Genomic DNA, 24,045 nt, shown 5'->3' with positions numbered 1-24,045 from the left:
TTGACAACATGGCGAGTGTCCGTGCCGCGTCCCGTCTCCTCTCCAAGAGGGTTTTATCGAAATCAAAAGCTGTGAGTTATAACAATACGACTTTAAACTCTTTATGTATCTATATATGCCATGTTTATGTCTTCTAGTTGCTTTTTCCGAGCATAAAGGACAAAGTGGACGCACTTTGAGCTTTCGTAACCAGCGCTTTCCGTCTTTCGTAACCTGTGTTATGTAGCCGAGGTTGTTTCAATGTGACACCAAGACAAAAGCTTTTCTTACGACTCTAGCTAAAATGTTCCTCACAGTTATTTCATCTGTAGTTGTTTGACATCACACATTGTTAGTGACGTTTACAGTGAACTGTCATCAGAGCTGTGTAAGCGGGTTAATAACAGGGACTTCCGCTGCCCTTGTGAATGAATACCTGTTAGCTGCTGCATGTTAACATGCTCAATGATAGAGGATGGGATATAACGTGTTTCTAATGAAAGCTTTCGACTAAAATCATTTTAAGGTAATGCCACAGGTGACGTATTGTTGTCAGGGTGCTCGTAGCAATACCTAGTGAAATCCACCTTTGATTACATACTATTTATAGCACTCTATGTTTATTAGCAGTCTTTGATTTCTCTAGATAAGGAACCGTCACTCTTTGATTTTTACAATTTTAAAATGTGTTCTGTTTTTAATTTCTCCTCTGTTATAAACTGTATTGTTTTCTGTCAGGTGCCTGCTGCTGCAGTTCAGGGCTCCAGGAACTTTCACTTCTCCATTTATGGCAAGAAGAACAATGCCAAAGTATCAGATGATGTGAGTGGGATTTGCTAGAAATTTCAGTTTGTGTGTTCTCATATTGGCCTCTGCATTTGATGTCTATATAACACTTACTGTTGGGAAAAATTAAAAATGATGACAGCAAACAAGCCTTACATTATGCAATCTCCATGAGTTATCCTGAGGTTTGACAATAGTGTCTCTCCTTCATTGTCTGCAGATCTCTACTCAGTACCCAGTTGTGGATCATGAGTTCGATGCCGTGGTGGTAGGAGCTGGAGGGGCAGGACTAAGAGCAGCCTTTGGCCTGTCAGAGGCTGGCTTCAACACTGCCTGCGTCACCAAGCTCTTCCCCACCAGGTCTCATACTGTGGCTGCACAGGTACAACACATTTCATCCATCAATTATGAGATATGTTTGTTTGCATAGTTTCAGCTTGTCCAGTCTTTCTCCATGTGAAAGAAAGCTCTACAGATATGTTTTTTTAGGCTTCAAGTAAAGACAATTGATTTGAGGATTGAATTGTCGTCTTGTTTCACAGGGTGGGATCAATGCAGCTCTGGGGAACATGGAGGAGGATGACTGGAGGTGGCATTTCTACGACACAGTGAAGGGATCTGACTGGCTGGGAGACCAGGATGCAATTCACTACATGACAGAGCAGGCTCCTGCAGCCGTAGTGGAGGTAAGATCTACCTCAGATACTCAGTAGAAAGTTAACTGGCAAAGGCTTGCCTCTGACCACTAAAGAGCTAAACCATTCTATTAGAACATTCAACATAGCATGAGGACCCCCCCTCCCCCCAAAAGCAGGCAGTTAAGTTTTAAATTATGTTTTAAAACTTAAAATCATTTGAATTGATAATTCTTTTTAAATATATTTCAAATCACATCACATACTAGCCTGCTGTTATGTGGGTAGGCTGTAATGATATTTATAACAAATAATTTCTTACACTGACAAGTCAGTACATTTCAAAAGCATGAAGGCTAGTAAAGTTTTCGTAATGCTTCACTTGCTCACCATTTTAAAATTTTTCCAATTACATATTTGTTATTGCACCAATTAAACATGATACAGATTATATGTATTTTTAAATGTGCTGGTTGTTAGACAGATTAGATATTAATAAATTTAAGAAGATGGACCAATAGAGGGTGATGTATTTGATTACAACTATAGTAAAATTTTAGTTAAATACATTTTAAACACACATAAGGGTTAAAATTAGACTGGCTCAGATTATAAACCAAATGCTGACCCTTTGACTGAGGTTCATCTGACACACAATAATTGCAGATCAGGAACTTATGTTGCCGTTTTACTTTCCAGCTGGAGAACTTTGGCATGCCGTTCAGCCGCACTGACGATGGGAAGATCTACCAGAGGGCATTTGGAGGTCAGAGTCTCAAGTTTGGAAAAGGAGGCCAGGCTCACCGCTGCTGCTGTGTAGCCGACAGGACCGGACACTCTCTACTTCATACACTATATGGACGAGTAAGTACACGCCTTCTCACCTTCTTTCTCTGACTCCGTCCAACCATAAAGCTCTTTGTGAAGCACAGTTTTATCTGAATTTCCTGTATTTCTCTGCTTGTCTGTCTTCTGTTCAGTCACTCCGTTACGACACCAGTTACTTTGTGGAGTACTTTGCCCTGGACCTGCTGATGGAAAATGGAGAGTGTAAAGGAGTAATCGCTCTCTGCATGGAGGACGGATCCATTCACCGCTTCAGAGCCCAGAATACTGTCATTGCTACTGGGTAGGCAACGCCAAAATAACCCAACTTAGCTTGATTTAGATTTTTCAGCTTTATGTAATTACCATAGTTTTTATATGATATACATTTCTTCACGAGTACACATGTTTTTCTTTCCTTCCAGGGGTTATGGAAGAACCTATTTCAGTTGCACATCTGCCCACACTAGCACAGGAGACGGAAATGCAATGGTGACAAGAGCTGGCCTGCCCTGCCAGGACCTGGAGTTTGTACAGTTCCATCCTACTGGTGAGAAATATACATTAAAAGATCAAGTTATGAAGTAGTTCAGTTTCTGAAGAGTGAAACTGAGCCTTGTTTTAACGACTCCACTGCAGCTAAATATGTGTGCGTATTTGAAAGACATGTCTGGATTGCTTAAGCCATTTTCAGACATGACCTGTGGGTCAAATCCGGAGAATTGGCTACAGAGTTTACCCAGAGTTTGTTTTTCACATCGCCTTTTGCATTTCTGCGGACATTACACTTGGAGGCCAAGCTGACATTGCGTGCACACATGCAGCGCCTCCGGGGAAAATACGGAGGAGCTGAGGAGTCCAGTGCGTGTCTGAAGGCAGCCTTATAGTGATTTTAACTAATCAAGATATTTAATCAACAACTGTTCAATGTCCATTTGTCAAAGACGAGCCCTAATGGTGTAGTAAGAGTATGAACAATCAGAAATGTTTTTCATTCTCAGTCTATTCACACTTTTATCTAGTGGTCAGTGTAATTCTTTTTTTTCTTAAGATGTAAACACTAATTATCTCTAGTTTAATTTATAGACAACTGCTCAAGTGTATATGAGAGATAAAGAAAATTGACTTTTACACCAAATCCTTTTGTCTAATTGACTATATGGAACAATAATACAATTAATGTATTAACGCTCAATGTCCTTTTATGGTAATGTGGGATTTAGGATTACATATTATTGGAACTCCCTAACTTAATAACTATGTTGTGCCTTTTTAAAATGGGGTGGATTCAAACCTTTTTTTAAATCATAGAATAATTTTGTAACAAGAAAAGCTGACTGGCTTGTATAAAAATAAGTTGGCATCATTTTAGTAGTTTTATTCCTACAACTAGTAGTGAGTTTGAATCTAAAGTGTAAAATCACACTGTAAATGTCAAGATGCTTAAACTCATCACGTTTTTATTGACATATTATCATACCGTAATAAAATAGCAATAACGCAGTGAGGACTTTATGTTCAGTATTAATGCTAATTTCATTAAAATTAATAATATTAATCATCTTTAAGATTCCTTTGAAGTCCCTTTCTCCTTGTAACTGATTCTTATTAGTCTTTAATCAACATTGGGATTGAATGGCTTGTTGATGTCTTATTTAAGTGACCATGGTTACACAAAAGAATAATGTTGTGCCCCATATAAAACTGGTAAATTATTGTGAGGATTAGTATCAAAGTCCGCCTACTATGATGCTATTCCTAGATAAATGATGACTGAGCTGGATCTCTGACCATCAGTGAGTTTGAAGACTTTGGTTTAACATGTGGATCTCTACAGGGATCTATGGAGCCGGTTGCCTGATCACAGAGGGTTGCCGCGGTGAGGGAGGGATCCTGATCAACAGCGAGGGAGAGCGCTTCATGGAGCGCTACGCACCCAATGCCAAAGACCTGGCCTCCAGAGACGTGGTGTCACGCTCCATGACAATAGAGATCAGAGAGGGCAGGTATGGACTCAGTATGAGAGTCAGAAATTAAATGTTTCTGTCACACTTAAATTACCACTCCTAGAAGATTTAAACCACTAAACAGGAAGCTGCTGATTCCGCTTTTTTTAAACCCCTGTTGGTCTTCATTTGTTCAGGGGTGTCGGGCCGGAGAAGGACCACGTGTACCTGCAGCTTCACCACCTGCCTCCTCAGCAGCTGGCCACAAGGCTGCCTGGTATCTCGGAGACGGCCATGATCTTTGCTGGAGTCGACGTCACCAAAGAGCCCATTCCTGTCCTGCCCACGGTTCATTATAATATGGGTGGAGTTCCCACAAACTACAAGGGACAGGTAGGTCACATTTACCCACTCACGCTAGAGACGTTTCGATTGCATATTTCCCTTGGTGCAGCTTAAAAAAAAAAAAAATTGCATTTTTTATTACGTGCACCACAGTGTTGCATACGGTACACATAGCTGTTTTACTTATGGGACTTTCCACCGAAACTAAAACACTTACATGATGTGGTATCGGACTGGTACATAGTTTTACTTACTCGCTGTTGCCCGAACCTGCACGTTCAGCAATATCGGAGGTATTGAAGTACTTTGCTAGGAGCGTGACACACTGCTTTTTTTCTCCACAGGCGATCACTCATACTAACGGAGAGGATAAGGTGGTTCCTGGACTGTATGCCTGTGGTGAGGCAGCATGCGCCAGTGTCCACGGTGCCAACCGACTGGGTGCCAACTCCCTGCTGGATCTGGTGGTGTTTGGCAGAGCCTGCGCCCTCACCATTGCAGAGGAACACAAACCTGGTGAGGACCACTGTTGGATTGTTTAATCATTGACGATGGAAAAATGTCTACAAGAAGTAAAACATACACTCATACATTTGCGGAACTTTGAAAAATCCTGTCAAATTTCCGCAGCCCTTTTAGACATAGAGGGTCAGGGTGATGAGATTTGAGAAGCATAAATTCTTCTTCTGTTCTAATATCATATAACACCACTACTTTGTCAACAATCCGGAATTATAGCTGAGATCTGAAGTTTGAGTGCATATCACTTGGCCGCTGACTCTGATGTTCTCTTTATAGGAGAGACTCTGTCTCCTCTGAAGTCCAGTGCAGGAGAGGAGTCTGTGGCCAATCTGGACAAGCTGAGGTTTGCTAACGGAAGCCTGAGAACCTCTGAGATCCGACTGAACATGCAGAAGGTAAACACACAAGCTCGCACACAAACCGATGACAAACTGACATAGTGAAAAAGGAAAACTATTTGGAAGTGTGTAATCAGAAAGTAATTAAACAACACAATAGCTTGTAGTTAATCACTGCACATTAGACACTATACATTGGTAAAGAATATTCTGCTGACATCCCTCACAGTATTAACTGGCCTGTGTGCGTATCTACTATATATTTTTCAAAATCTCTGACAAACTTGACCTGTCTAGAAACATGATTTATGTGTGTGTTTTTCTGCCTCTCTATTCAGACCATGCAGGCTCACGCTGCAGTGTTCCGTACTGGCGATGTCCTGAAGGAGGGATGCGAGAAGATGGATGCTATTTACAAGAGCATGGATGACATCAAGACCTTCGACAGAGGTACGTCACCTAACTGTGTTCCTGTTTCTATCGGTTTACAAATCCAGGTGCAAAAGATTTCCTTATTTGCCTCACTGAAAGGCAAGATACTTAGTATTTTCTCTTCCCTCCTTTCCAGGCATTGTGTGGAACACAGATCTGGTGGAAACCCTGGAGCTGCAGAATCTGATGCTGAATGCCGTCCAGACCATCAACTCTGCTGAGCAGAGGAAGGAGAGCAGAGGAGCTCACGCCAGAGAGGACTTCAAGGTCAGTTTTATCTGAATTTATCAGTATATATCAGTGGTCTTTTTGGATGTCTTCTTCATGTCTGACACCCCTTTTTCATCCTGGGATAATTGTATATATTTTTTCTTCATCAACACACCCACTTGCTCGCTGTGAATCCTCCGGATAAACTCCTGCTGTTTTCTCACATGAGCTCATTCAGACAATCTCCAGAGTTTTTACTCTAGAGGGCTGTCAGGAGAACCTCTGGAGAATGTCCGTAGCAACTGATTAGGGACATTTGTGTTCTCACATACAGCCCTTCCTGATTATTCCTGGAGATTATCTGGAGTTCAGTGCATGTTGTAGTAGTAGTAAAGTAGCTTCACTCTCTCTCTTCTATTCTAAGCCAACTCTGTGTTCCTTATTGTGTCTGTATATGATTAAATAAACAAGCAAGCATAACAGCTCCCTCCTGATAACAGCCGCTCCCCTCTCTGTAACTGTATTCCAGGACCGTGTCGACGAGCATGACTACTCCAAGCCCGTGCAGGGTCAGGAGACCAAGCCTTTCGAACAGCACTGGAGGAAACACACTATGTCCTACGTTGATCCCAAGACTGGCAAGGTACACCCAGTGTGTCTAGTGTGTTCTCTACATTTTAAGGGTAATGGTGTGTGTATACATTAAATACACCTTTTGCCTTTGTTTGACCACAGGTGACCCTGGAGTACCGCCCTGTTATCGACCACTCTCTGGATGAGCAGGCCTGCGCTCACGTCCCACCTGCCATCCGCTCTTACTAAGAGACCTCCTCTTCCTCCCCTGGTCCCCTCCCTCATCTCCGCCTTACTCAATGAGTGAATTTATGATCTACTATTTAACAAGATACGTCTTCTGTAAAGGAGATGATGTTTTGGGACAAGTTTTGCTTTCAGTTGCACATTTGTACTCATTTAGAAATGGTTAAATACACAACTGTCTTGTCGGCTTCATCCCTTTGTGTCACTTTCCTGTTTCCTCTAATTTTTTCGTCTTGTGTGTGCATCAGGTAATATCAACGTGCTCTTGTGACCTCTCATACCTTGTGAGCTGGTTTTGTATATCCATATCCCTTGAAACACTAGAGAAAGGTGAAGAAATGTGGATTTTTCAGCTTTTAGCTGATGAGCACAGGGAAATATAAAAAGGAATAGTCAGCGTGTTACAACACCTATGCGCAACTTTTTGTGACGACACTATAGTGTAATTTCGTGGTCTTGCATTGCATTAAGAATGTAAGCAGAGTGACAGTTGGTCAAATCTGAGAAAGCTTTCAAATTCGAGCTGAAGTGAGGAGATGATGGAAATTGATGGAAGTCGCACCTCAGAGGAAGTGTTGAGTTTGTAAATATGGCATAAATGTACAATAAACATGGCAACTTATACTGTATGTACTTGTTATGTACTACTATGTTAAGTATAATGTAGTCTTTTCTCACATACCATTGCCTTCGGTTTTTGATATTTGTGTGGTCTAAATGGTTAAATACATATAACTGTTCAGTAGATAATCAGCTTTAGGTTTATCAATATATTCCCATTAACCAAATTATCAGCTTGAATCTTTTTAGCCACATGGTGTCGGAACAATGACATGTTTTGGTGTGTTGTCGTTTGCTTTTGAGGGTAAATTCCAGTGAGGCTGTGTGAAGTGCACAGAGCTGTTTTAGGTATTGGGCCTTTTACATAGTAAGTGATTTGTTTTCTCTCATAAGTTATGAATTATCCAGAGTCCAGACATCAGTGTCAACTCTTAAGTGCTTGAAAAAATGATAAGATTCAAGTGGATTCTACAGAAACAGTCGCACGTTATGTCAATTTTAAGTGTGATTTCCCAAACCACTGGAATTCACTTCCTGTACCTCGATTACAACTTTTACAATTTAACAAATGCATGTGTTTCTTGTACTGAATCACTCAAAGGTTAACATAATTTATTTGGCTGTTTTAAAAAACAAGCAACAAGTTTTTTCCATCTGCATGTATTTTCATATGTTCAATAAAGTGTAGACTACGCATAGATACAAAATCTCCTGGTTTGTCTTCACCTGATGTTCAAGAGTGGACACTATCATGAACACCTACATACTTAGATTATATGCAGTATGATATAGTAAATATCATATGTACCTAACATATAGTTTTGCACCAAACATTTCAGAGGTATGACCCGTTTAACTTAAATAGGGTTTGCAGATTTTATTGAATAGTTTCCTTTTTGTCCACTGGGGGCAGCAGAGTGTATACACTGTGCTCACAGCTGTTCCTACTTACAGGAAATTATACCGATGACGTCAGTTTTCAGTGGAAAAACACTTCAGTAACCGGAGTCTGATCCCATCTCGAGCAGCCACACAACAGAAATGTCAGCACACAATGACTGTTGACTGTAGAGAGGAACTAAAGACATTTTTTTATTTTTTACATTTTGTTTGCCACACCCTCTGTTCAATCAGTTCTTCAAACTCATATGGGAAAGCTTCCAGTGCCACACCTGTCTCTGTCATTTATATATAAAAAAAGGTTTCTTTATAAATTAAGCAGATTAAGCTGGAGTGTTGTTGACCCTAGTGAGACTTAAAATTGATGGGAAAACCAAAAATAAAATATGATTAATGGTGGATGATGTGGCTGTATAGGATACAGGATTAGGACAGCATTAGGAGAAAGATAATGGTGCCATTATTCTGCGTGAGTCTTTTTCTTCCAAATTCTTGCAGGGCATCCAATTGTGTCTGACGAATCAGTGCAGGTCAGAGGACTTCACCGGTATGTGTGTGTGCCGGAGATCAAATGTCACGCCAAGCTTTACAAAGGGAAATCCTGGAGATAAAGTCGGCACAATGAGAATGAAGGCTGTGATAGAAAAGGCAGGTCGGAAATCACAACGTAACTTGAAGAAGAGGGGTGCAGGCAAAAGGAGTGAGCAGGGTGAGAGAGGAAGAGTGTGATGGATATATTTCTTCCGAGCCTGTTCTTTACAGGAAGTCATGTGAGCGAGCCTGTTCTCTGACACACACTTTCCCAGCAGCCATTAGTGTTCTGACGTATTGGGACAAACCTTGTTAGGATCTAGCACTGCTCAGTTATAAATCATCACAACAGACCACGGCACAAGGGATTTTTTCTCTCAACATACTTTTTATTTATAAAGAAATCTGGTACAAAGTAAAATCTTTTTTTCAGCTATGGTTAAGAAAAGCAAACAGACATTGGTTGACAAAACAAAACCCAACCAGTGAGACATAACACACCACAACTTTCAAACAGAGAACCACAGCCCCTGATATACAAACTGGCCGTGTCCGCCAAGTTTCTGCTGATATTGAGAGAAGCTGTGTGTTCCTGTGCAGCTGGAATAAAGAGGAGGCCTTTCCTGTGTGGTGCGAAAGTAAAGCTCAGAGACTATCTGATGACACACAGACATTATTTTCTTCACTTGTTCTGGGTGAGCTTCAAACCCCTCCTTTTTTGAGTTATTTTTAAGGCACGTCTTTGCTTGTTTCTTTTTGCGATTCTAGCAAAGCATACTTCTAAACGGGTTAGAGGGAGTTAGTGCATATTTACAGCCAACAAATCAGTTGAAAAGGCAGCAGTGCTCCCCCCGTCACACAACCAGACAAATCTCTTTAAAACCGCACAATGAATAAACATTTGCAATTTGAACACAAAATGTAAAACTTTCTTTGAACAAAACATGAAGTCTGCATGTGTGGAAGAGCAACACAGAACCGAGACATAAACTCGGGGCATTAAGTGGAAGAAGGTTTGACCAAATAGCATATATTTTTGATGTGTGATAACAGAAAGAACAAATCACAAACAAAAAGATTTGTCGATGGAATGTGAATACAGTAAAGCTGAAGTGGTTACTCTGCATTATTGGAACGTAATGACAACGTAATAAGCTTCTGAGGTGTCTTTAAAACAAGCGGCCAATTACTTAAGAAAAATCAGAAACTCTCCAAAAGCCTTTTAGCAAAAAAGGTGATTTCAATCATGTTAGCAAATATAAGCCCTTTCTGATGGTCATGTTCCTGACGTGGTTTCGACAACTTGGTGTAGACTGATTATGGGAACAAGAAATATGGGAACAATTTTGAAGCTGATTTAATTGGCGATGACAGATGCCATAACCACGAGGTAGACAGCCATGAGGATGGTGAACGCAAGACCGATTCCCAGGCCCACATGGTTCAGGGTCCGGGCCAATCGGCTGCTCCGCTCCGCTGCAAGCTGGTCACCGGCGTGGTTGGCTTCACGAGTCTGAGGGTGAGAGCAAATATTTAAAACGTAAATGACTGAGGTAGATATAAAACAAAATATTTTTTAAATCAACCTTATGTTCACAGATGTAAATGTTAGATTGCTGTACCACAAATGAACATTATATAATCAAAGTAAGTGTGATGATAGGGCCTCATCTGCAGAACAACTACGTCATATGATTCGTTGTTTATAATTTTGTTTATTTCTTACTTTAATGCCATATAGACTTGCACATAATTTGGACCCTTTGACCTGTATTTCAAGCATCACAAATAAATCCTGCACATCTAGTGTATTACAGTTTTGCAACAACTCTAGCTTTAATCATGTTAATGAAAGCTACAGCCAGAACAGACATAGCTTAGCAATAAGATTCAGACGGAACAGGAGGAGGACACGTTAAACCGGGCTTTGTCCAAAGATAACAAGTCTCTCAGATTTTGTATAAAATGTATATATATACATACACACACTCACTGGCCGCTGTATTAGGCACACCTGTTCAATTGCTTGTTAACACAAATAGCTAATCAGCCAATCACATGGCAGCAACTCAATGCAATGAGGCATCTAGACGTGGTGAAGACGACTTACTAAAGTTGAAACCGAGCATCAGAATAGGGAAGAAAGGGGATTTAAGGGACTTTGAACGTGGCATGGTTGTTGGTGCCTGACGGGCTGGTCTGAGTATTTCTAAAACTGCTGATCTACTTGGATTTTCACACACAACCAAGGAGAATGGGCAGAGTGGTTTGAGATGATAGAAAGGCAACAGTAACTCAAATAACCACTCGTTACAACCAAGGTATGCAGAATACCATCTCCGAACGCACAACACATTGGACCTTGAAGCAGATGGGCTACAGCAGCAGAAGACCACACTCTGTGCCACTCCTTAAGCTAAGAACAGGAAACTGAGGCTACAATTCGCACAGGCTCACTGAAATTGGACAATAGAAGATTGGAAAAACGTTGCCTGGTCGGTCAGAATTTGGCATAAACATGAAAGCAAAGCATGGATCCATCCTGCCTTGTATCTACGGTTCAGACTGGTGGTGGTGGTGTAATGGTGTGGGGGATATTTTCTTGGCACACTTTGGGTCCCTTAGTACCAATTGAGCATTGTTTAAACACCAATACTGCAGCAGAAAGACATGAATCTTAATTAAATTTATGGGTAATGTTGGTTTTTAAGGATGTTGGAAGCCTAAATCTTGCCCTTGACAAATAAGGGGTTTTAGTTTCGTCTTGAGTGAGCCTTTGAGAGTTAGTCTGGTTTAACCAGCAGTTATTACTCTGAAGGCTGCTGCAACATGTTATGCTGCTACAGAGGAAATAAACTGAGTCAGCTGACCGAGCAATTGGGAAGTAAGTCGTCTATAATCATCCAGGCAAACTATCACTTTGAAAAGCAGCCAAACTCTCTTTTATTGTCAGATGGTTATGGGAGGATAAAAAGACTATTGCAATTGATTTACTGGGATTCCTGTTTGACCAAAGTTAGATGTATTTCGCACTATGCTATTGCCAAATATGTAAAAAGGGTTATTTCATTTATTATTATGTATTGATAATATCATATGTTATAAATCACAAGGTTATAATAGTTACGGTGATAAAGTGATATGAAATTGTATATCTTGCTGCTGCTTAAATGTGTCTATCTTCATGCGTGTCATTGTGTCTGTCTGTAGTTCTCTCCCTGGTCTTTTTCCTTGTCACTGTGGAAAGCGATGGGGCCTGATATTTGTGAGAAAATTGCAGAGAGAGCAGAAGTGAAAAGAGCTGATGAAAGGGGATGGAACAGATTTCAAAAGCCTGCGGAGTCTTTCTCACACACAGTGAAACAACCCCCCCCCGAAAACAAAATCATGGTGTCAAAGAGTCAAGCCTGTTTGAGTCGAGCCGGTTTGACACGGTGAAATTAAAGCCTGGACATCCCCAGTTCACAGCTCTTCACAAAATCAAGAGTTGATTCCTTTGACAATTTTCACTTTAAATCTTGATAATTCAGTTACATCCGACAAAAGAAACAGCTGCCTAGGGCGCTTTTCAGAAAGCATCCTTGGAATTTAGATTGTGTGAACCACACTGAAGCCACACTTTAATATAAAATTGTGATGTGATGCCTGATGTCTACAAACAACTGTTAGCTAGCTTTAGCTCCCTGGCAAGGACACAATTAATAGCTTATTACATACCCACAGCTCACTCGATTTCCACGGCCTGACTTCTCTATAACAAACAAACCACTCAGATCAGTGAGCAGAGTACTTCTTCAGTCTGTCTCTCTTATACATGAGATCTCTCCGAATTCCATACGATAGCCTGGGTCTGTTTAACCACAGCTCCACATAGACTTAAACTATCGTAATAACTCAATGTGGCTCATTGTTCATCTTCAGACTAGTAAAACAGAAAAAACAAAACATGCCATACTGCTCATGTGGTGTCATCCTGGTGTCCTATTTGACTCGAAACAAGGTCAGTTAAACCGTGTTTTAAGCCTTAAGGTTCACCAGAAGTGGCCAAGCTAGTGGAAGTTAGCATTTCCGAGAACCATGAATGCACCTAGTCGGAAGAATTCAGCTGACTTTTAGTCTTAAAACACGATGTCAATGACCTTGTTTTTCGAGTCGAATAGGAATGTTGGGGCTTGCGGACACCTCGATGACACCACAGGAGCAGTATGGAGGCAGGTTGTGTTTTTTCTGTTTTATTTCCTCTAACGAAGTACTCACCATTGACTTCAATTTGATTGGATACTGCTCTAACAAAGTTAACCATTGAGACTCCAACAGTGTGGGTGAGTGTGGATCCTTATCACTTCACCTGGACTTGTTTTTAACACACAAGGATTACTGTTTTTGCAGTGGGGGCCGGCCAGCCAATTCTAGAGGGAATGTAACACAAAGCAATCCCTTCACTACTGTACTAGCCCTAATAACCTCGGATTAGTGTTTTTGTTTATTGTTGTGAAATAAGCGCAGGCCAGCGCAGGAGTTCGGAGGGAGTGTTTGTAGCGTAAACCTTGTTTATTGCTTTGTTGTGATATTTTCCCTGTTTTTTTTTGTCCAGGCAGGTCGCAACGTTTCATTGTTGCCAGCAGAAACACTTACATCACTACGTCTCAGGGACGCAGTAACACAATCTCAGTGCAGCTTATATTAACCTAATCAGGCTCCGGTTCACACACAAAAAAAAACTCTACCCCTCACCAACTGTGTAACTTTCCAGGTTTGCTCCCCCACCAAGCACCCATGAAAACAACTACACAAAAATGTATTAAAATAATCTGCAGTTCAAAGACTTGACACCTCGACCAAGCATTCCATCACTCCCACGATGGGATTCAACTTGGGGCCTGTATCTGATTGGCTGACGGCAAAGTCAACACTGGCAATGCATTCCACTCTGTGACACTGCTCTGTGTACCTCTTGTTGACACACATTTACCTGTTTTAACACTAAAGACCTTTACACACCGAGTTCTGTGGATATTTTTACACTCACTTTTTCAGTGGCTGTTTTTTTTTTTTGTTTGTGCATGGCTAAACAGACGTAGCCTCAAAGCTGCAGCCAGTTTCAAGGGAAGCTGGCCTTTATAATGTGAGCTCTGATTTTAAACTTCAAAGGGCCACTAGGTAGGTCTTTAAAAGGCCACATCTGGGATTTATTACAGTCTGACTTCCCGGGGTGAAGCCCACCCAGGGGTACAAGGGTACAAGCTTGTGCCTGGTGCTTGCCCCCAAGAGAGAAAAAAGACATGCCGGAGAAACTGGAAATGCTGATACACTGACCATCACAGATCAGGCGTCACAGTGATTCATCGCGAGGTAGCTAGAGTGGATTGCCTGTGTAGATTCAAAGCTGCACGGATCAATACACTATTTAATTTAAATGCAGAATGCTGCCCACGCCACCCTTGTGGAGCTTTTTAAGTGTTTTTTTTCTTCAGCTCTCTGTTTCCTTGCTTGCAGGGATCAATCTTGTTTGTAGTTCAAGAGGCAACTGTTTTTAGTGACAAATCTCTGATACCCGCTATACACCATCTACCAGTATTGAACGTCACATCGTCAAATTGTTAACAGCTAGCGAGTGGACATAGTGGAGCATTCACCAGCCAGTTTATAGGGATGTAAATGTATTAAGTCCATGTCTCCACATGAATGCCAGGGTTGTTCAATTTCTGCTAAACTATTAGCTAAACTATTAGCCATTACATACAATGTATATGACGTTTATTACAGTCAGCTGAACTGCACAATAAATTTAAATGATACTGTATATATATATGTATATGGGGGTTAGGGTTATATATATATATATATATATTTATATTGAATCTATTGATGAAAATTACATATATATATATATATATTGGGGAAGAATGCCACATAAATGATTTAAAACCACAACCTTCACACAGGAGAAAAGATCGTTCCCTAAATTTAAAAGAAATAATAACATGATTTATTGTGATAATTATCGAATGATCTGACATTTTTTATCTTGATATAATTTTAGGCCATATCCTCCAGCCCTAATAAGTTGTTAGTCGCTGGCAGTAACAATACGTTGTTAGTCGCTTGCGGTAGTCAAATTACATAATTTTTAAACAGAAAAGAAAAGTAGTCAGTTAGTTCATTAGTCATATTAACCTGGGGCAAATCCAGTTGAACAAATATTTGCATCCAATGTGGTAACAGCTACTGAACGCGTTTATTCAGTCTTTCATAATGCATTTAACTGTAAGACAGAATACATTCAGTTATATCTCAAATACATATTTCTTGTCTTCGGATCAGCGATCTATGCTTTATACAATATTTAACTTGCATGTAAATGTATTAAATGTCCATTTACATCCTTTAGGACCTTCTGTGCTGCCGAATTCTCCACAAGCTTTCTGCCATTTTGACTGGCAGGCAACAGGTGTTTGTCTTCACAGTATTCTCTTCAGCTCAGTGGATTAACACACAGCTCTGTCCATTGGGACTTGGATTCCTAAAAGCAACAGTGTGACATCATGCATGAAAAACAACACATTCTCTAATGGTATCATTTGGACTTGTGATGAGAGATGAGAGGTTTTAGATGCAAGTGTTCAATCTTGTCATCCAGTTGGGATTAAGAAATCCAATCAATTTGCTAATGAGAAATTAAAATAAATCTGCTGATGGAAAAGTTGATAATCAACATGTTTTGCTCATTCAGCTTAATGAGGAGCTCTCACGTGTTCCTTCATGGCAAAGCAGCAGTTAGATATCATCAGTGTCAACAGGTTATTCTATATATAGCTGCCTTGTGGGGGTAGAATTTTAGGTGCAGACTTTTGCAGTAAAGTTAAACTTAAATTACATTTCCAATTTGTTTAACAAGCTTCAATCATTTACAAGAACAACACAAGCCTAGGTATGTACAGATTATCTAAATACTACCCTTACGGTATCTACTGCTACTAATACTACTGTATCTATATTTGTCTATTCGTGTTATCAATCCATGTGCACTTGTGAAGCTTGATGATTGGATTGTGTATTTTTGTTCTGCACTTTTTAATTAATTAATTTTATATATGTTTTTATTTCACTTTTATTCTAACATGTACCTTTGGTCCGACAAACTGCTTAACCAACTAAAGAAATTGATTGAAAACGGTATGTCTTTATTTTTTCAAAAACATTCAACATTTGCACATCTAATTGAATTAGGGACCGAGTAAACCCTGCAGCTGGCTCTGCAGCCTTCATTCCAGTCTTTCAAATAATGCAAGAGGATCTGTCCTCATATGATCCAAATAGAGCCCAAAGTCTGCAAGATATCTTTTATGCAGCTGAATTAAACAGTAAATCATTTGTCTTCCGGTTTTGAATATCGATAATGTCTGAGCTTATCAATACTATGATCTCAAATAATTGAAACTAGATTAAGCAACTAGTGACATTTAGGGTTGCAGTTAGCAGTAGTATAACATTTTGAATGTGAATAATTTAATTTATAATGTATTATAAGTGATTTCCATGTATTTTGATGAGGAATTTCTTACTGTTGCAGTAGAGGGGATCTGTTGACAGGAAGTAAGCTTTTATGACGTCACACTGTACAGACCCCTCCAGTTAACGTCTGGAGGTTAATCCACTGTCAAAATGAGCTTAGATGTGACGAAACAAAGAACCGTTTGTTGACGCTGCCATCGAGAGAGGAGTGGCTTGGCCACAGAGCACTGACAAAAATTCATTGTGTGGACACTTCTTGTGTTCAACATTGTAACTCTCCACATCTCATCCTGCATCCAAAAGCAGACCAATTCTCATTATCTACACATTTATAGAGTAAAATTCTGTTTAACTTAGCAGGAAAGAAAGAATGTGTACATGAAATCAACACTGAGTTTGTTTCACAAGAGGCTAAATCACTGGTCCTTTGTGCTTGAAATGCCACATAGAAGATGTTAAGTGGAACAGATTCAAGCAGTCATCCCTATCTCTCTCCGCCACACCCGTCTCCTTGTCTTTTATTTCCGCTTGATCTCATTCCCGTCTCTGCCTCCTCTTTTATTTAGCTTTCCAGTAATAAACTCTGTGAAAAAATGCAGGAACACAAACACAGTTTGAGACACACCCAACCCTAACCATGGCTGTCTCATGATTTTCCCTTAAACACTTGTACTTCCAACTCCCTCTCTGTCCCTCCTGTCATCCCAAATCTCTCAAAAAACAAGTCAGGACAAGAATGAAGTACTTAAAAGCACTTACTTCTTTTTGACAATATCTATTTCAGTTTCTAAGTGCACTCAAGCGAGGCAGTCTATACTTCAAGGCATATTAGATCCACGTGACAACATCGTGATCTCCATTCATGATATTTATAATGCTATTTATAGATAGTAATGGTTGCGTAAAACAGAAAAGTGAGTGAGTGAGACTAGCAGTGAAGATACAAGTGGGTACTTTGGCACATGCAATGTAACACATACATGTCCCTCACTAGGGGTGGGAATTGGCAAAAATGTGACGATTCAATAGTATTGCGATATTTGGGCCACGATTCAATAGTATTGCGATTCTGCGATATATTGCGATACTGCAAGTATTGCGATTCGATTCTCCGATTTATTGCGATCCATATTAGGAAATAGAAAATAAGACTGCTCAACTCACTTCAAATGTCACATTTAATTCTGTGAACAACATTGTCTTCTACACATTAACTGAAGTGCAAAAACTAAGAAATGGTAGTGCAAAAACTTTGTCCTTGAACATTCAGGACACAGGACCTTTGTAATTATTTTCTGAATAGGAGACCTCTCACATGAACACTGAGCTCAATCATATAAATAAGAGTAACCTAGAGCTTCAATCAAATTGAGACCTGCAAGGTCATGACCCAAAATGTTAAATTCATTTGGGAATATTGGCATTTTTGTTCAGAAAAAGGAGTTGGTCAACATGCTCATATGTTAAAGTGCTCCTCTGGGCCGTTACTATATCTCCTGCAGTAGAGAACATCCTTTCCGCATACACACTAGGTATCTTTTAAACTCTGAAACTCTCCTCGTCATTTTTTTTACTTACTTTGTGCTACAATACTTTGTGCTACAGTATCGATATAATAGCGGGCGCTAAATATCGCGATACTGAACAGAATCGATTTTTTCACCCACCACTATCCCTCACACTTATTGGACTCAACTTTCGTGTTTGAAAGACACATTATTGCAACAGAGGGACGGGCAGAAGGAGGGATAGAGACAATCTAACTTCAAGGAAGCACACAAGGAAAATGACGTGTGTTGGACTGATCATCAACAAATACTTCTCAACAGACGGGAATTCATCTGTTTGTCATTCATGCAGCTACAATATCACAAAGAGTGTGCTCAAAGGAATGCAAATGTTCTGCAGAGAAAGAATAATTTTATCTGTGAAATGTTTCCATGTGTGTTTCAGAGTCCTATTCCACTTGACCCTACAAGGCAATGTTAAGGTGGATGCTCTTTGTCCTGTAATGAATTGTTGTCATTAGGTTTGATGCAAGGGAAAGTAACAGATGATAAGGAAGTGACTAATCAAAAGTACACAGGATATGTTCATGGAAAGCAAAGAGGGAAAGGTTACAGCCGATGATTAAGAGCAGGAGAGGAGGAGAGCAGTCACCCTGAGGGAGTTATTATTTTGCAGATGTGAATCAAATTTGTGAAATGTTGGATATCACATTGTTGCAAAACTTCAGATCATGTGATTTGCTGCAGTGTTACAGGATAGGAGTGTTCAGGTTGAGTAACCATGTAGAAAAAAAGGAGGCTAGAGAAACCACACCATCACAGCCTTTAAGTAAATACAGCAAGAGATTAAGTCATAGCGGGGTTTTCCACTGGGTTTTACCTGAATAGGCTAAAGTTGAATGTAAACCAACCTTTTGAGAGGACATGTTTGATCTCGTCTGTTCGACGGCCACGACTCCATAAGCGAATAAAGATACGGTCTTTGCAGTAAAGCATCAGATAATTTCCTGTGGTGAGCTGCAGATATATATGCAGCAGTATACTACTATGTGGGATCTTCCTCATGATTACATCACAGGATATGGCATGTTCAGCAATGAGACGGTTTTTTTGTACTGCCAATACCAGTATCTTTCGGTTATCATTAAAAAGTGTAGATAGTTGATATTTAATGCCAATATTTAACATAATTTACCATCATACAAACACTGTTCATTGCCCGAGTCTCAGGAAAGATTATCAAAAAAATAAGTTGATAAAAAGTTTTCACAATAAAATGCATACACATAAGTTGCTGACAATCTTTACTTGTGTTATTTACTTTTAAAGTGTCTGTAATTGGTTAGAAAATAAAAGCATAGGTTTTTCTGAAATGCAAGATTTCTGCCTCCACCACATAACAAGAAAGATGTTCTATTTGAAACTGTTGACAGCGAGCGACATTTCATTAGCTTTTGGAATTTTCCACTAGAAGACTATAAGACCATCATTAAAACTGAGTCCTATTATTGTTATCACACAGATTGACTGATGTGCACAAATATATTCACAAATACATGAACAGGAGACGCGCACAGCCAGGATATCATAGTTAAAGTGACAGGAACGATCCGGATTCATGATCCAACATCATCCATTACTAACTAAATACATGTCATTGTCAGGTTGTGTGTTTAAGAAGAGTGACGAGCAGTCAGACAGACGCACACACACACAATCCTAAGGTCAAACGCTGCATACTAACCTAACACAAAAGACTATGCAGGATTATGCTATAATATGATTATATCAGTGGTATAATATGGTTTAAAATTATGCACATTTTTAATTTATCTCAATTTCCTGGGATAATAACTTGTCCAACTAAAGTTTTATTGTGACAGACGTACCATTACATCTTAAAATGCACCAAGTGAGATTTTTCCTTGCGCAGTTTACAGCTTTAGTTCTCTGGGAATTTCTTCTCCGTATTCAAGCAAAATTGGTGTAGTACAATGAAATATAATGTGTGTATTTATATGTACATATAAAGCGAAAGCCCTCCTCCTCCGAAAAGCACATTACCCCTGTGCCAAACCTCTTGATCTACAGGCAACACTGCATTGAAACCAGAAACCAGACTCCACACACATACAGCTGAAATCTGCAGTGACAGTGGTGGCTACCAAATATAGCTCCATTCAGATACCACACAAATCAACTCCTAATTATAACTTCAGCTCTTGCCTGATAGTTACTTAATTAAGCGTCTGCACGTCCATGGTAACAGTGCAAACAGAAACCGCTGACAGCAAACAGAATCGCCAAACATGTAAACAACCTTTGGGGAACAATAATCAGGTTTAGTCGAATTTTGATTATCACAGATCATTCAGTATACTCGTAAAAAAGACTTGTGATATAGAAATGTAGATGGTCCTCCTTTAAAGGGAACCTGGCCTGGATCAGATGTTAATATAAACCTAGTGATTCAAGTTTGTTGACTCTATCTTACATAACTTTGTACGTGCTGAAGTCCATGTTGTCTAAAGTTACCCATTGCAGTCATCTGGAGCTGCATGTGCCGCAACAGCACCAATAACAATACAGGTGCTTATATCACAGCTCTTTAAAACATTTTATATTGGATCTGCTGAATGTGTTCCATTTGAAGTAATGGTACAGTCATAGATTTGGAACCTTTGTTTTATAATACTACCTGTTAGTTTTGACATAGTAAATCTTTTATCAAAAATAATATTATGGTATTTATATAATCAGATTAGGTTCAGAACAATGTGGTGATACCGAAGTATCAATCTACTGTTATTGAACAAAACTGTGAATATGTGTGACATCACTCAGTTGACCTACGTGCCATACGCAAAATGTATGTTTTTTTGTAATTCAAACCATATAAGAAAGTCACCAGAGGTGTTTCATGACAACTTTACTGTATCTTTCCATGTGCAAATTTTGAATTTAGCTTTGACTCTGAAGGGAGTGTGGTAAGTCTCTCTCTGGGGGTAATTTTCCACTCTGAGGTTTCAAATCAACCACGTGGAAACAATCAGCCAACTCTTCCTCTCAAACAAGATGTACTTTCTTTACACCAAACAATTCCAGTGGGTCACAGTGGTATACCAAACTCAATAATCAATGTTTTGAACACAAAACAGACCCACAATTGCTTTTATATAAACTGCTGAATTAATTCTAAACGCAAGTGATGAATATGTTACTAGAGAAAAGTAAAGAGAAGAGTAAATACTACATTCCATGTCTTACTGATAAATGATGTTGTGTAAATTTGGATTGGAGTGTAACAATACAGCAGTCATTCTTTCTATTACATAATTAGTTTTCTTAATTTTCCCTGGAAAGCAGGAACCACGACCCTGTGATGACAACAAAATTAAACAAATGTTTGCACCAACAGGAGAAAATGTGCAATTACTTAAATACTACTACAGTCCCCTCTATATACATTTCACAAAAAGAGGCATCGGATAAATAGATTAAAACTGAGTAAAATAAAGAAATCAAGTCACTGATTTGCCATGCTATTTTCAGTCAAATTAAATCTCTGAATCTGCATTGTACAGCAACAGATCAACACAATTATGAAATAATCGATGACAGAGCCAGAGCGAACATGTGGTTATTAAAAAACGTGGCTGGGTACCTCTGATCTAACACAAGTTTAAGGACCACCGGTTGTCTATCTCAGCTTTTTGTTGCCAACATGTGCCATCTCTTCCTCACAGAACTACTATACCTAACTCTTGCGTAACCACACAGCACGCACGCCACAAATAACTGAGGCTGTTTAGAAAGTAAAATGGAGGCTGTTTAGGCCAAACCAGTACTAAACCCAACAGATACACAACCGCTCCTGCTGTATCTCTCTCCCCCTCTCCCCCCAACTTGACCCGCCCACACTGAGTCTTGTTCTATTGGGGGTTTCTTCTCCTTACAAGGGAGTTTTGTTTCTTTCCACGGTTGCCAACTGCTTACTCATAGTGGGAACTGTTGAGTTCCACTATATCATTTTTCAAGGGCTCAGCCTGAAAGTGTCTTGAGATAACATGTGTTGTGATTTGGTGTTATACAAATTAAATTAGAATTTAACCATGAGTATGCATGTGAAGACGAGTGAATCAAACTCACTGAGATAGAGTAGATGAGGGCTGCGATGCCGAGTGGCAGGCAGCAGCACATCAAGGTGAACACGGAGTAACACATGTAGTCAGTGACAGGCTGGGCCAGCGGACTCCGAGTCACGTACACAACGGGCTGGTGTACGGTGACAGAGGAAGGCTGGGCTGGGTACTCATTCATGGGATGTGGCTGATGTCCGTATGCTTGATTCCCATAAGCTGGTGGAGGTCCGAAGCCCTGCAGGCCACAGGGAGGAAAGACAATTTCAATAGGGCTGAGCCATAAAACAATATTCCAATAATTATCGCTATATATTTATCATCATATATTGTTCAATATACGTTATATTGATATATATATCTAATGCGTAATGCAAGCCCAGTGATGAGTTAAGATAAGGTACTTTTATATATCCTACGAAGAGGGATTCACAATTGAAACAGCAGCACAAGCCAGAAGCAACACAAGGGGAAAACAAAGTCATATATGTCAAGTGCTAAATTGGAACTCATTTTTCATGTAAAATAAGGGGGAAATGAGGAAGGCTTCGCAGTAAACAAGAAAACCGTTTGTCCTGATGAGGAAATAATCCCATCCGACCTGGCAAACATAAAATGTCATGTGGTTAAATTCAGAGGAAGTGAAACTGAACTGACATTTTCAGTGTGGGTTTACACTTAGCACTGTTGAAAACGTCCATCACATCCATTAAAGGAGACAACATTTCTTTTCTTTTATTCAGTATTGACTAATTAATGTGAAGCTTAGTGGTGAAATAGTTGTTAATAGTGTGGTTAGCCTTGCATCAAACTGGCCATTAGGTTGATGTTACAGCAATTGTTGCGGATCCTTCACTTAAACCCAAACTGTTACAAACACTTTTTATTATCTTGCTACTGTCAAAGTTCACAGGTCTGGTTTATGATTTAACGGATTAATTTGTTCTGAGAAGTGGCTCCTCCGCCCCACATAAAAAAAACATGATACAAAAAATATGAAAGAAAAAAAGAAAAGTTCCCACTAGGACTGTTTTTAAAAGATATGATTTGTTGATCCTATGCGGAAGAAATTCACAAGCAGCAGAATGAGGTAGACAAAAGAAAACGGAAAAAGAATAGGCAATGAAAGAGAACATACACTTTTCACTCCAGATGGAAATATTATTTTTAGAGAAATGTACTTTAAGTAAAATGCAGTGGCACAGGATGATTGCACACGGATGTACACTCATGTATAAATGATGTAAAACGAAATATTGAAATATATATACATATATATCCTTATATTACCTAAGAAGAATAGTGGCAGTACATATGCAATATATATACAATATGAATGAGTAGGAAAAAGGGTATGTGTAATATAGATGGGTATACTTCACCAAATAGCAGTGTTAGTAGTGAGGCAAACACATGGAATAATGTAAAAAGAACTGTTTTAAGTTATACAGATAGGAATTAGTGCAGAGGACACTAATGTCCAAATGGACATCTTATTTTTCCGTATTAGGGATGTGTACCTGAGGCTGTGGTGGGTATGCCATGCCGGGCTGAGGCGGGTATCCCATGCCGGCCTGAGGCGGGTACCCCGGGTAAGGGCTGGCGAGGTAGGCCGGAGGAGGCATCTGGCCCATGGGGGACTTCTCACCGCCGTAGTTCATCTCAGGGGCCGTGGAAGATTTACTGGGATCCATTTTACAACTGCTGGTTCTCTGGTCTTTCAGGAGAAGAAGAATGTCCCCGAACGCTTCACGTCTTTTTATTCCGATTAAAAGGCGTTGGGAGACAAAAGTCCACCGCAGCTAGTTTCCCTCCGGTACGTAGAGTAGCAAGACAAAGTGGCCGTTAGAAGTTTAGGCTAAGTTAGTCAAGTAACGTACAGAGAACACGTGTTCCTGTTAACACTTTCAAAATAACAGTGAATGGGATTCATCTTGGAAAAATAACTAATGTACAGTCTATATTGTCTTTGTTGTCTTTATAGTCTATAGTCTCTCTCTCTCTCTCTCTCTCTCTCTCTCTCTCTCTCTCTCTCTCTCTCTCTCTCTCTCTCA

The 24,045-nt window shown here is 39.7% G+C and overlaps 2 protein-coding genes across 2 annotated transcripts; one reads left to right on the top strand and one right to left on the bottom strand.

The window, feature by feature from the left end:
- The first annotated feature begins 2 nt into the window (after positions 1 to 2).
- Positions 3 to 8,105, top strand: sdha (succinate dehydrogenase complex, subunit A, flavoprotein (Fp)). Its single transcript, XM_061080542.1, has 15 exons — positions 3 to 71; positions 718 to 801; positions 986 to 1,147; positions 1,308 to 1,451; positions 2,100 to 2,264; positions 2,381 to 2,529; positions 2,651 to 2,775; positions 4,063 to 4,231; positions 4,369 to 4,564; positions 4,861 to 5,032; positions 5,315 to 5,433; positions 5,715 to 5,826; positions 5,945 to 6,075; positions 6,548 to 6,661; positions 6,754 to 8,105. Exons 1-15 carry the CDS (start codon positions 9 to 11, stop codon positions 6,838 to 6,840), a joined length of 1,992 nt encoding a protein of 663 aa, XP_060936525.1. The 5' UTR covers positions 3 to 8; the 3' UTR covers positions 6,841 to 8,105.
- Positions 8,106 to 9,195: 1,090 nt separating this feature from the next.
- Positions 9,196 to 23,848, bottom strand: LOC133013789 (proline-rich transmembrane protein 1-like). Its single transcript, XM_061080835.1, has 3 exons — positions 23,512 to 23,848; positions 22,002 to 22,229; positions 9,196 to 10,342 (listed from the first exon to the last, which is right to left on the bottom strand). The coding sequence occupies exons 1-3, from the start codon at positions 23,683 to 23,685 to the stop codon at positions 10,187 to 10,189; spliced, it is 558 nt and encodes a 185-aa protein (XP_060936818.1). The 5' UTR covers positions 23,686 to 23,848; the 3' UTR covers positions 9,196 to 10,186.
- Positions 23,849 to 24,045: the final 197 nt, after the last annotated feature.

Source organism: Limanda limanda, chromosome 11 (genome assembly GCF_963576545.1).
Source record: "Limanda limanda chromosome 11, fLimLim1.1, whole genome shotgun sequence".
In the NCBI taxonomy this organism is placed as follows: domain Eukaryota; kingdom Metazoa; phylum Chordata; class Actinopteri; order Pleuronectiformes; family Pleuronectidae; genus Limanda; species Limanda limanda.
This window is presented reverse-complemented; position numbering and strand designations above follow the sequence as displayed.

What these genes read in the sequence shown, in the direction of transcription:
- sdha (XM_061080542.1), top strand. Translation starts at nt 9, where the DNA reads ATGGCGAGTGTCCGTGCCGCGTCCCGTCTCCTCTCCAAGAGGGTTTTA. An exon ending in TGCAGAGGAACACAAACCTG is followed by an intron (nt 5,033 to 5,314) that starts GTGAGGACCACT and finishes TTCTCTTTATAG; the next exon opens with GAGAGACTCTGTCTCCTCTG. An exon ending in CATCAAGACCTTCGACAGAG is followed by an intron (nt 5,827 to 5,944) that starts GTACGTCACCTA and finishes CCTCCTTTCCAG; the next exon opens with GCATTGTGTGGAACACAGAT.
- LOC133013789 (XM_061080835.1), bottom strand. Translation starts at nt 23,685, where the DNA reads ATGGATCCCAGTAAATCTTCCACGGCCCCTGAGATGAACTACGGCGGT. An exon ending in CATACCCACCACAGCCTCAG is followed by an intron (nt 22,230 to 23,511) that starts GTACACATCCCT and finishes TGTGGCCTGCAG; the next exon opens with GGCTTCGGACCTCCACCAGC. An exon ending in CCCTCATCTACTCTATCTCA is followed by an intron (nt 10,343 to 22,001) that starts GTGAGTTTGATT and finishes TCTCACCCTCAG; the next exon opens with ACTCGTGAAGCCAACCACGC.